The 13,523-nt window shown below is 42.9% G+C and overlaps 1 protein-coding gene across 1 annotated transcript; it reads left to right on the forward strand.

Moving 5' to 3' along the window:
• The first annotated feature begins 6,700 nt into the window (after positions 1-6,700).
• Positions 6,701-9,900, forward strand: LOC127921201 (metalloproteinase inhibitor 2-like). Its single transcript, XM_052504975.1, has 5 exons — positions 6,701-6,957; positions 7,622-7,692; positions 8,283-8,379; positions 9,267-9,388; positions 9,559-9,900. Exons 1-5 carry the CDS (start codon positions 6,828-6,830, stop codon positions 9,685-9,687), a joined length of 549 nt encoding a protein of 182 aa, XP_052360935.1. The 5' UTR covers positions 6,701-6,827; the 3' UTR covers positions 9,688-9,900.
• Positions 9,901-13,523: the final 3,623 nt, after the last annotated feature.

Here is a 13,523-nt window from a genome sequence, read left to right on the forward strand (position 1 = left end):
GGGCCTAGAACAGAGCCCTGGGGGACACCAGTGGTGAGAGCGCGTGGTGAGGAGACAGATTCTCGCCACGCCACCTGGTAGGAGCGACCTGTCAGGTAGGACGCAATCCAAGCGTGGGCCGCGCCGGAGATGCCCAACTCGGAGAGGGTGGAGAGGAGGATCTGATGGTTCACAGTATCGAAGGCAGCCGATAGGTCTAGAAGGATGAGAGCAGAGGAGAGAGAGTTAGCTTTAGCAGTGCGGAGCGCCTCCGTGATACAGAGAAGAGCAGTCTCAGTTGAATGACTAGTCTTGAAACCTGACTGATTTGGATCAAGAAGGTCATTCTGAGAGAGATAGCGGTAGAGCTGGCCAAGGACGGCACGCTCAAGAGTTTTGGAGAGAAAAGAGAGAAGGGATACTGGTCTGTAGTTGTTGACATCGGAGGGATCGAGTGTAGGTTTTTTCAGAAGGGGTGCAACTCTCGCTCTCTTGAAGACGGGAGGGACGTAGCCAGCGGTCAGGGATGAGTTGATGAGCGAGGTGAGGTAAGGGAGAAGGTCTCCGGAAATGGTCTGGAGAAGAGAGGAGGGGATAGGGTCAAGCGGGCAGGTTGTTGGGCGGCCGGCCGTCACAAGACGCGAGATTTCATCTGGAGAGAGAGGGGAGAAAGAGGTCAGAGCATAGGGTAGGGCAGTGTGAGCAGAACCAGCGGTGTCGTTTGACTTAGCAAACGAGGATCGGATGTCGTCGACCTTCTTTTCAAAATGGTTGACGAAGTCATCTGCAGAGAGGGAGGAGGGGGGATTCAGGAGGGAGGAGAAGGTGGCAAAGAGCTTCCTAGGGTTAGAGGCAGATGCTTGGAATTTAGAATGGTAGAAAGTGGCTTTAGCAGCAGAGACAGAGGAGGAAAATGTAGAGAGGAGGGAGTGAAAGGATGCCAGGTCCGCAGGGAGGCGAGTTTTCCTCCATTTCCGCTCGGCTGCCCGGAGCCCTGTTCTGTGAGCTCGCAATGAGTCGTCGAGCCACGGAGCGGGAGGGGAGGACCGAGCCGGCCTGGAGGATAGGGGACATAGGGAGTCAAAGGATGCAGTAAGGGAGGAGAGGAGGGTTGAGGAGGCAGAATCAGGAGATAGGTTGGAGAAAGTTTGAGCAGAGGGAAGTTACACCTGAACTGTAAGTAATTTCAGTAGGAGCTTTGCAAAATATATATTTTTTACTTTTAGTCAGGGCGAGCAGAGCGTGAGCCACTTTATCCTGCTATTCCAGCTGAGATACACTATATAGCGGTAACTCACCTAGCCATGCTAGCTTCGCCCTCATGTGGGTGCTAACAAGCATGCTAAGCAGTGTTAGGTATCAACAGCCATTGTCAACCAATCAAGTAGGGGTTGGAAGCTCTGGTGAGGTTCGATTGTTTACTCGCAAGCAATATCACCAAATATTTGCTTGATGATCAGCTTTGCCCAACTTTAGTCCCGCCCTGTTCAACTCCCTCTCCCATGCTCGCATCTCCCAATGGTCCCTAGCCAATCTGCTTCTCACCGCTTTACAGTCATTCAAAATGAATGGGAAGCTGTTGTTTCACCATGTGATACTGTCTCCAGTGTATATACCCTGTCAGACGTGAGCTGCAGGTTGAAATCCTGAAATCACGCTCTGCAAAAGTTTGTAGTATGTGTCCGATGTAGCAGTCCAGAAAAACAGATTTTCTGCTTCCTCCCTGTCGTTTAATTAAGGGACCGACAATTTCTGGCATTTCTGCGTGTTAACAACTATCGGGTAAATGACCATAATCTTCAGCAACCATAAAATACTGCTGATTTGGCTGATGGGAAAGTGCCTTTCAGACCTTAAAGTCTCTGTGTGTCGGGTATGACATAGTGATTAATCAGTTACAGAATGGTTTTATATGGGCTATGGTGGCCTTTTCTAATCAGGTCACACAGATTTAAACTCCTGGCCCTATAAGGAGGATGAAAACCCTGTCATACTGCAGCAACCTTTCTCATTTGAATTATATTTTAAAACTGGAATAACGGGAGTTTTCCTTACACACACACAGAGACAACTGTGATTAGACAATACAACTAACAGGACAGAGTTTGTTTTATGCAGTGTTGCATCATGTAGGCCCAGGGATAGAAATGGCCTGTGTCCAAAATCCTTCAATTCCATCCCTGTGTATTCATACTACTTGACTTATTCCACATTTTGTTGTGTTCTAGTCTTAATTCAAAATGTATTACATTTATGTTTTTTCTTCACCCATCGACACAGACTACCCCATAGTGAAAACCCGTTTTTACATACGTTTTCACACCCCTGAGTCAATACTTTGTAGAAGCAACTTTGGCCACGATTGCAGCTGTGAGTATCTCTGGGTAAGTCTCTGAGAGCTTTCCACACCACACATCAGTGATTGCAGCTGTGAGTATCTCTGGGTAAGTCTCTAAGAGCTTTCCACACCACACATCAGTGATTGCAGCTGTGAGTATCTCTGGGTAAGTCTCTAAGAGCTTTCCACACCACACATCAGTGATTGCAGCTGTGAGTATCTCTGGGTAAGTCTTTAAGAGCTTTCCACACCACACATCAGTGATTACAGCTGTGAGTATCTCTGGGGTAAGTCTCTAAGAGCTTTCCACACCACACATCAGCGATTACACCTGTGAGTATCTCTGGGTAAGTCTTTAAGAGCTTTCCACACCACACATCAGTGATTGCAGCTGTGAGTATCTCTGGGTAAGTCTTTAAGAGCTTTCCACACCACACATCAGTGATTGCAGCTGTGAGTATCTCTGGGTAAGTCTCTAAGAGCTTTCCACACCACACATCAGTGATTACAGCTGTGAGTATCTCTGGGGTAAGTCTCTAAGAGCTTTCCACACCACACATCAGCGATTACACCTGTGAGTATCTCTGGGTAAGTCTTTAAGAGCTTTCCACACCACACATCAGTGATTACAGCTGTGAGTATCTCTGGGGTAAGTCTCTAAGAGCTTTCCACACCACACATCAGCGATTACACCTGTGAGTATCTCTGGGTAAGTCTTTAAGAGCTTTCCACACCACACATCAGTGATTGCAGCTGTGAGTATCTCTGGGTAAGTCTCTAAGAGCTTTCCACACCACACATCAGTGATTACAGCTGTGAGTATCTCTGGGGTAAGTCTCTAAGAGCTTTCCACACCACACATCAGCGATTACACCTGTGAGTATCTCTGGGTAAGTCTTTAAGAGCTTTCCACACCACACATCAGTGATTGCAGCTGTGAGTATCTCTGGGTAAGTCTTTAAGAGCTTTCCACACCACACATCAGTGATTGCAGCTGTGAGTATCTCTGGGTAAGTCTCTAAGAGCTTTCCACACCTGGATTGTACATCATTTACCTATTATTATTTACCTATTATTCTTTTCAAAACGCTTAAAGCTCTGTCAAATGTGTTGTTGATCATTGCTAGACTATTTTCAAGTTTTGTCAATGATTTTCTAGCAGATTTAAGTCAAAGCTGTAACTCGGCCACTCAGGAACATTCACTGTCTTGGTAAGAAAATCCAGTGTTGATTTGGCCTTGAATTTTAGGCTATTGTCCAGCTGAAAATAAAATTCTTCTCCCAGTGTCTGGTGGAAAGCCTGTGCTGTGCTAAATTTGGTTTCTTCTTTTTTTTATCCCAAAACTCCTCAGTCCTAACATGATGCAACCACCCTTATGCTTGAAAATATGTAGAGTGGTACTCAGTAATGTGTTGTATTGGATTTGCCCCAAACGTAACACTTTGTATTCAGAACAAAAAGTGAATTGCATTGTAACATTTTTAGCAGAATTACTTTAGTTCTTTATTGTAAAATGGATGCATGTTTTGGAATATTTTTATTCTATACAGGGTTCCTTCTTTTCACTCTGTCAATTAGGTTAGTATTGTTGCGTAACTACAATGTGGACCGGACCCATCGTCAGTTTTCTCTTATCACAGCCATTAAACTATGTTGCTGTTTTAAAGTCACCACTGGCCTAATAGTGAAATCCATGAGCACTTTTCTTCCTCTCCGCCAACTGAGTTAGGAAGGATGCCTGTATCTTAGTATTTACTGGGTGTATTGATACACCACCCAATGTATATTTAATAACTGCACCATGCTCAAAGGGATATTCAATGTCTGCTTTTTGTTTACCCACCTACCAATGGGTGCCCTTCTTTGTCATGCATTGGAAAACCTCCCTGGTCTTTGTGGTTGAATCTGTGTTTGGAATTCACTGTTTGACTGTGGGACCTTACAGATAATTGTATGAGAGGGGTACAGAGATGAGGTAGTCATTCAAAATCATGTTAAACACTACTCCAGGGGGTAGTGAGGTCTGCACAACGCATCACCGGGGCAAACTACCTGCCCTCCAGGACACCTACACCACCCGACGTTACAGGAAGGCCATAAAGATCATCAAGGACATCAACCACCCGAACCACTGCCTGTTCACCCCGCTATCATCCAGAAGGCGAGGTCAGTACAGGTGCATCAAAGCTGGGACCGAGAGACTGAAAAACAGCTTCTATCTCAAGGCCATCAGACTGTTAAACAGCCACCACTAACATTGAGTGGCCGCTGCCAACACACTGACACTGACTCAACTCCAGCCACTTTAATAATGGGAATTGATGGGAAATGATGTAAATATATCACTAGCCACTTTAAACAATGCCACCTTATATAATGTTACTTACCCTACATTATTCATCTCATATGCATACGTATATACTGTACTCTACATAATCGACTGCATCCTTATGTAATACATGTATCACTAGCCACTTTAACTATGCCACTTTGTTTACTTTGTCTACATACTCATCTCATATGTATATACTGTACTCGATACCATCTACTGTATGCTGCTCTGTACCATCACTCATTCATATATCCTTATGTACATATTCTTTATCCCCTTACACTGTGTATAAGACAGTAGTTTTGGAATTGTTAGATTACTTGTTGGTTATCACTGCATTGTCGGAACTAGAAGCACAAGCATTTCGCTACACTCGCATTAACATCTGCTAACCATGTGTACAATTTGATTTGTATTGTACACAAAGTGAGTCCATGCAACTGACTATGTGACTTGTTAAGCACATTTTTACTACTGAACTTACTACTGAACTAATGAGTGCTTGTTTCCTTTGAAATGGTTGTGTTTGCATAGACTCAAATGTACAGCTTCATATGACTTAGCATTCTAGCTCCATCCTAGTGGGATAGTGGACTATTTCCATGGATAGAGAACAGAAGATTCAACAACAAAAAATGAATTCCAAAGCAAAATCATTTCCATGTGTCCTGTCTGTGCTTAGAGTTGGAAACAGTCAACCCAAACTAAGCTAGCAGTATTATTAAAAGTCTTATGTGAAACATGTTCTCAGAATGTTATTTAATTATCTTCAAATAACCTATCATTTCTGTTAATAGAACATTAATAAAACTACCCAGGAAAACTTTCAGGAAACCATAGTAAAACATTCTCAGAACCTCCCTGCAACCTAAAAATAAATGTTCCCGGAACAGGTGAAGTTCACACTTCAGTTCTCAGAATGTTTAAAAAACAATACCTTTTACCAGTCAGGAAGCTGAGGGCTTTGTTCCCAGAACCAATGGGAAACCAAAAACCTGCATTCCCACAACCAAATGTGCTGGAAGGCTTTCAAACAGCACTTCACACAAACAGATTGTATTCTTGGTGCGCATAGAATGGTATCATGAGTGCATTCAAATGTATGTTCTGTTGCTATTTTCTTCACAATATGACTCAGATAGGCCCATTCTGTTCAGGACAACCCAGGCTACACCAGATGACATCCCTGTGGATAAAAAAGATATAAACATTGATACTGTAAATTACATTCATTTTTAAATATAGAAATGTGTGGTTTGCTTGTATGACAAAGTGGTATTATAATCCTTAATGGCGTATCTTTCATAACACATCGACTCCTCTCAATGTAACGCATTTCCCTCACTCAGACGACAACAGATGTGCAAAAGTAGCCCAATTAGAGGGAGGGATGGTGTTATCTTCTTGTCTCTTGTGGTGCTCAAGTTTATAACGGCTGTCAGTCGGCTGTCAACCCCTACCAGTGCTGTGAAGTGGAGAACCTGAGCTCTTATGTTATGTATAGCGTGTTACTGTACTTATCAACAACAACAATCTGCCATTTTCATCTCATATATGGGGTGACAGGGGCAAGTGAACTGAGCAGTTGGGTAAATTGAACCTGCTCTGAAATTTCCCCAGGTGTTTTAATTTTTTTTTACTGAAACTACAACTTTAAGGAATTCCAGTAGGCTTAGCCAATTTTTTTTTCTATTGAACCTTTATTTAACTAGACAAATCAGTTTAAGAATAAAAATTATTATTTACAATGACGGCATACCCCGTCCAATCCCGGACTCAGCTGGGCCAATTGTGCGCCGCCCTATGGGACTCCCAATCACAGAGTCTGCAGTGACGCCTCTTGCCCTGATAATGCAGTGCCTAAAATTGCTCCGGAGCCCCAAAAAAAACAAAAACCGAGCTTTCAGTTTCATTCCCAATCTATGGCATTTATGGCAGCCGGGCATGTTGAGCCTGGTCTGTGGTTGTCCCGTTATCGGAGGATTTTTTAAAAATTGAATGGTTACGGTTCTGGATTAATAGAATGCTCAGCCTACCACAGGCTGGGTTCTGTCTGGAGGAGGAGCTCACAGCCTGCAATAAATAGCGGATGATTACGTTGAGTGTACTTTACGCCTCACTCTTTCATTCGTCAAATCCTTTAGTGATATTTTGGCGACCCCGTAATTCGATTCCAAATGACTCGGTATGTAAGCAGTTGTTTCATTACTCTGCTCGTTCTGTTCCTTTGGCGGGTCGAAGACATCGCAGACGCTTGCAGATGCTTCCCTCGGCATCCTCAACAGGCTTTTTGCAATGCAGAAGTTGGTAAGGTAATTTGGCAACATTTTACTTCTCAGGTGAGAGCTATCAATACGCAACATGAGAACATTTTATGGATTGTCTGTGGTCGTAGTATAAATGATTTGGACATGATCATTAAGCTTATCTACATCTTCTCACACAGTTATTTACATAGTTAAGTAGGCGACAGTAAGATGGTTTAGAGCCAGGACTCTCCAACCCTGTTCCCGGAGAGCTGCCTTCCTGTAGGTTTTCAAGCCAACCCCTAGTTGTAATGAACCTTGTTCTGTTTATCAACCAGTTAATTATTAGAATTAGGTGCGCTAGCTTAGAGTTGGAGGAAACCTACAGGACTGCATCTCTCCAGGAACAGAATAGAGCCCTGCTACACTATATTTATCTAAGGTATGAAGTGTGCCTACAAATGAATGATTTGAGATGTATGTGTTTACATAACATTAAGGATACCTGCTCTTTCCATGACATGGACTGGCCAGCTGTAAACTATGATCCCTTATTGATGTCACCTGTTAAATCCTCTTCAATCAGTGTAGATTAAGGAGAGGCAGGTTAAAGAAGCATTCTGCACTGTTCTCTCTCCATATCACCCTTAAACCATCAGTGTGACTGACTAGTATACCGGAATAGATTTCAATAGCGTTAGTTAAACCATGTCTCCCTCTTCTAGTGATCAGGGCGAAGGTGGTTGGAAAGGAAGCGGTGTCTAACGCCATCAAGTATGACATCCAACAGATCAAGGTATGATTCTCCTTTTAAGTGATTCTATAAAAATGTCTTTCTCTAAATGGTAATGTAATTATTGTCACTCTTCCTACTGGTCCTAGACTATGGTGACATCTCCTATGTACTCAGCTGCTACTTCGTTAAAGATATCACTACATTCTCTACCAGAGTTGGTTGGCCCTTTTTACTAAGACTTCCACTGCCTGACATCATTATTAAGGCATAAGTTAGCCATGCCTGAGACTGGTAACTGGAAGTTCCTTATGGAGTTAGGTAAACCAGCTTTTATTGTGTATTTTTGCTCCTGATTTGTGGAGCCTTGATAAAATATTTTACATTTTGGAAGAAAATTAATACAAAAAAGCAGAAAGCTGGTCTCATTTCGGAGTTTCTTATTTTGAGTTCTTTGTTTATTTTATTGTATTTCTAATTCAGGGCTCATCTGTAAAATGGATCTGGGTTAAATAATGATTGCTTGCACATTACAGATCTGTTGACATTAAAGGGTAAAGACTAACTGTGCCTGAGTGCTACAGTCAGTGAGGTTCCAAACTATATATGTAACTGGTTGACAGATCTTCCTTTCTCTCCTTGTGATTGGCTAGATGTTCAAAGGTTATGACCAGGTTATCCACGCCATCTACACTTACACCACTTCGTGCAGCGTGACTCTAGAAATCAACAAGGAATATCTCTTCACAGGTGCGGTTCTCACTACGTTACCCAAGTTCAACAGCCAACACTGGTTGCTGTGCATTGAAATGGCCATTGATAAAATACAGTTTTCATTGTCCGTAGCATATGTCTGCCCATAGCATAACCTCACTGCCTCCATGGGGCACTCTGACCACAACGTTTACATCAGCAAATCGCTTGCCCACAACGCCATACACGTGGTCTGCCGTTGATCGGTTTGGAGGTACTGCTAAATTCTCTAAAATGGGGGTGGCTTATGGTAGAGAAATCAGCATTCAATTCTCTGTAAACCGCTCTGGTGGACATTCCTGCAGTCAGTATGCCAATTGCACGCTTCCTCTACTTGAGACATCTGTGGCGTTGTGACAGAACTGTGCATGTTATTGTCCCCAGCACAAGGTGCACCTGAAATGATTATTCTGTTTAATCAGTTTCTTGATATATGCCACACCTGTCAAGTGGATGGATTAGCTTGGTAAAGGAGAAGTGCTCACTAACATGGATGTAAACAAATTTGTTCACAATTTGAGTTAAATAAGCTTTTTGTGTGTTTTGATCATTTCTGCCATCTTTTATTTTGGCTCATGAAACATGGGACCAACACATTACATTTATATTTTTGTTCAGTGTAAATGCATGAGACTGACACAACAATGTGACAAGTTCAAGGCGCTTAGACTTTCTATAGGCACTGTAAATGTAATACGAGTGTGTGTACACTTATGATGATAAATCTATTCTGGGCTGCATCAGTGTCTTCATGCTCCAGGGTGATGTATCCTAACCATTAGTGGAGCAAATGCTAAACTGATCCAAGATCAGCATCTAGGGGCAACTGTACCCTACACCATGTTTTCCCCACAGTACATTGACTCACTATCTCTTGTCTGTAGGCAAGCTGAAGACTGGAAGGATGTCTATAACACTGTGTGGCTATAATCCGCCTTGGGAGGACTTGAGTGCTGCACAAAAGAACAGCTTGACTCACCGCTACCAAAGCGGCTGTGATTGCAAGGTGTGTGTGTTGGGAATTATAGTAATTACTATACACCAGTTTTGTTAAATAGTTACATGGCACATTTTCTTCAAGGGAGTATACTGTTCTGGTCACATTTGCAAATGCTTGAGTATTGGGGTAATGGACAGCCAGTGATCTTGGTCTTATCTCTCTACTCTGATCCACAGATCATCCGCTGCACTTCCCTCCCCTGTCCAATCAGCACCTCAGATACGTGCCTGTGGACAGACTGGGGAACCCACAATGGCCAAAACCTTGCCTGTATCAAGAGGCCAGATGGGTCCTGTGCCTGGTAAAAGGGGATGGCACTACCCAAGAAGTAGTTCCTGGATAGTGGAGACTCCTAAACTCTACAGGCCACATCCACTCACTGCTCAGTGACTAAAGATGCCTGCAATTAATACATGAGGAAACACGGCTACAAATGCAAGTTGTTGTGATTTTTAAATTGTTTCCTGGTCACTTCTACAAGTGCAATTTAAAATAAACATATCTAGCACTCAAGGTAATCATTTCTTATGTCATTCATTTGTCGTTTGTTTTTAAACTGGAACCAAAGGTGTTATTGAAACCCCAAATCGTCTTCGATATGCTTGTCTGTAAATGGAACAGTGTTCCTGAAATACCATAAAGCCTGGGACGCATTCAACAGGGTGTAATGTATAAAGTTCAGATGGGATGTTCTATACATGAATAACAAAGTGTCTTCTGACATGAGGAAAGGAATCATGTCAGTTTGAATGGAATCTCTGTAACATTAAACATTTGTCTACTGAATGTGGCCCTTCAGTAGTTTGGGGTCTAAACCAGGGCTTCAGCATTGTAATGTCATTGACCAAATTAAGCCACTTTGCTTATTTCTTCCTTGCTTTATTAGTCGGATAATATTGTTACTCAGTGGAATAAATGTTCTGTACATTTCAATAATTTAGCAGATGTTATTTAGAGCCACTTTAAAAAAAATCACCTTACTGTTCCCAAGTGGGAATAAAACCCACAACCCTGGTGTTGCCAGAACCCTGCTCTACGAACTGAGCCACGTGTCCAACCCTATTGACAAAACCCTTTGATTTATTGGAGATGGTAAACTTGGCTGCTGTGGTCCACAGTGAAGGGTAGTGGTTTTTGTCATTAATCTTGTTCTGGAGAACACTACATATGGGCACAGTCATAAAATCTGAATTTAAACAACCTTAACCTCAACTTCGAATATATACACATTTTTAATGTATAACCAGTTTTTTTGGTTCCTAAAACTTTAAACTAAAATAGATAAGTATCAACCCACTTTGTTTAGGTAAGCCTAAATTAGTTAAGGAATAAAATGTGCCTTAAATCTCAAGTTACATGGATTGAAATAATGGGGGTTGACATGGTTTTTGAATGACTACCCATTTGTCTGCCCCCCATAAAGCTGGAAGGTCCCTCAAAGACCAGGGAGCTTATTGAAAGCCTTCTAAAGGGCTACTTGGTAGATGGTTAACAAATCAGACTTCTCTTTAAGCATGGTAAAGTTAATAATTAGGTATAAAACCACTCAGACATTATGCATACCCACCATGGTATTGGGTAGCTGCTGACATTTATCTGGTTTGGAAATTAAACTCGGGTCATCAAATTGCAGAGAACATATACATTTTGGTCAGCTTTTTTAAAGATTGTATTACAAGGTATGCTATATGTGTAGGATATGCCATGTTAGTATATGCAGCTGTAGGTTTTAAACCCCATTCTAGGCTGTTACAACATTTCTGTAAAGAGTTTGTCTATCGGGAGTGAGTTTCCGTTAAAATAATACCAGCGCTCTGCTTTCTATAGACGTTGCATGCCCGACCCACACAACCTGTGATTTCCTTGAATCTGATTGGACAGAGCTGCCACCACAGGTCCCATAGTGGCGGGGCAATTATTTTTCTGATTGTAACAAAGTTCAGGTTTGCCCCCAAAAAAATGTTTGATCGTAATATACACCAGATAGGTGCAGTGAAATGTGGTTTTAGAAGGTCAGGTATATTAGTATGCTTGTCCTTGGTGCAAATTGGAGGTAAGTGCCATGTACAAGGGCACACAGACTGCTCAGTTATTCCAACCAGCAATGTTTTGGTTACTGTCCACACTAACCACTAGCCACATTTGTTGTAGTCTGTCAGGAAGTCCAGGATCCAGTTGCAGAGGGAGGTGTTTGGTCCCAGGGTCCTTAGCTTAGTGATGAACTTTGTGGGCACTATGGTGTTGAACACTGAGCTGTAGTCAATGAGCAGCATTCTCACATATGTGTTCCTTTTGTCCAGGTGGAAAAGGGCAGTGTGGAGTGCGATTGCGTTATCTGTGGATCTGTTGGGGCGAAATGGAGTGGGTCTAGTGTAACCGGAATGATGCTGTTGATGTGAGCCATGACCAGCCTTTCAAATCACCTCATGGCTACTGATATGAGTGCTACAGGGCGGTAATCATTTTGGCAGGTTACCTTCGCTTCCTTCAAATCAAATCAAATCAAATTTATTTATATAGCCCTTCGTACATCAGCTGATATCTCAAAGTGCTGTACAGAAACCCAGCCTAAAACCCCAAACAGCAAACAATGCAGGTGTAAAAGCACGGTGGCTAGGAAAAACTCCCTAGAAAGGCCAAAACCTAGGAAGAAACCTAGAGAGGAACCGGGCTATGTGGGGTGGCCAGTCCTCTTCTGGCTGTGCCGGGTAGAGATTATAACAGAACATGACCAAGATGTTCAAATGTTCATAAATGACCAGCATGGTCGAATAATAATAAGGCAGAACAGTTGAAACTGGAGCAGCAGCACAGTCAGGTGGACTGGGGACAGCAAGGAGCCATCATGTCAGGTAGTCCTGGGGCACGGTCCTAGGGCTCAGGTCCTCCGAGAGAGAGAAAGAAAGAGAGAATTAGAGAGAGCATATGTGGGGTGGCCAGTCCTCTTCTGGCTGTGCCGGGTGGAGATTATAACAGAACGTGGCCAAGATGTTCAAATGTTCATAAATGACCAGCATGGTTGAATAATAGTAAGGCAGAACAGTTGAAACTGGAGCACAGCTTCCTTGGGCACAGGGATTTTGGTGGTGGTCTGCTTGAAAGATGTAGGTATTACAGACTCAGTCAGGGAGAGATTGAAAATGTCAGTGAAGACACTTGCCAGTTGGTCAGTGCATGCTTTGAGTACACGTCCTGGTAATCCGTCTGGCCCCGCGGCTTTGTGAATGTGGACCTGTTTAAAGGTCTTGCTCACATCGGCTACCGAGAGCGTTATCACACAGTCGTCTGGAACAGCTGGTGCTCTCATGCATGCTTCAGGGTTGCTTGCCTCGAAGCGAGCGTAAAAGGCATTTAGCTAGTCTGGTAGGTTCACGTCACTGGGCAGTTCGCAGCTGGGTTTCCCTTTCTAGTCCAACATAGCTTTCAAGCCCCGATGAGTGTCATAGGAGGATTCAATCTTAATCCTGTATTGACGCTTTGCTTGCTTGATGGGTCGTCTGAGGGCATGGAGGGATTTCACAAAAGTGTCCGGATTAGTGTCCCGCTCCTTGAAAGTGGCAGCTCTAGCCTTTAGCCCGATGCGGATGTTGCCTGTAGTCCATGGCTTCTGGTTGGGATATGTACTTATTGTCACTGTGGGGACGACGTCGTCGATGTACTTATTGATGAAGCCGATGACTGAGGTGGTGTATTCCTCAATGCCATTGGATGAATCCTGGAACATATTCCAGTCTGTGGTAGAAAAACTGTCCTGTAGCGTAGCGTCCGTGTCAACTGACCACTTCCGTATTGAGCGAGTCACTGGTAGGAAAATTCCATCCCTGTGTAGGCCTATAAACATTTGTAATTAGACTCGACTGTGTTAATGGACCTGTCACTTATTTCATCACTATTTGAATTTTGGATTAAAGAAGTTGATCACATTCACATTTTCTCATAAGACAAATACATTGTCTTAGGCTATAAATATATAACTTTCCCACTTTGTTTCCCCTGGCCAGATGCTTCTTCACCTACATTCCTTGCTTTTTGGGTTTTCAGGTTGGGTTTCTGTACAGCACTTTGTGACATCAGGTGATGTAAGAAGGGATTTATAAATACATTTTGATTGATTGATTGATGGGACAAGGCGTATAGAGGC

The sequence above is a fragment of the Oncorhynchus keta genome, unplaced genomic scaffold (genome assembly GCF_023373465.1).
Source record: "Oncorhynchus keta strain PuntledgeMale-10-30-2019 unplaced genomic scaffold, Oket_V2 Un_contig_21727_pilon_pilon, whole genome shotgun sequence".
In the NCBI taxonomy this organism is placed as follows: domain Eukaryota; kingdom Metazoa; phylum Chordata; class Actinopteri; order Salmoniformes; family Salmonidae; genus Oncorhynchus; species Oncorhynchus keta.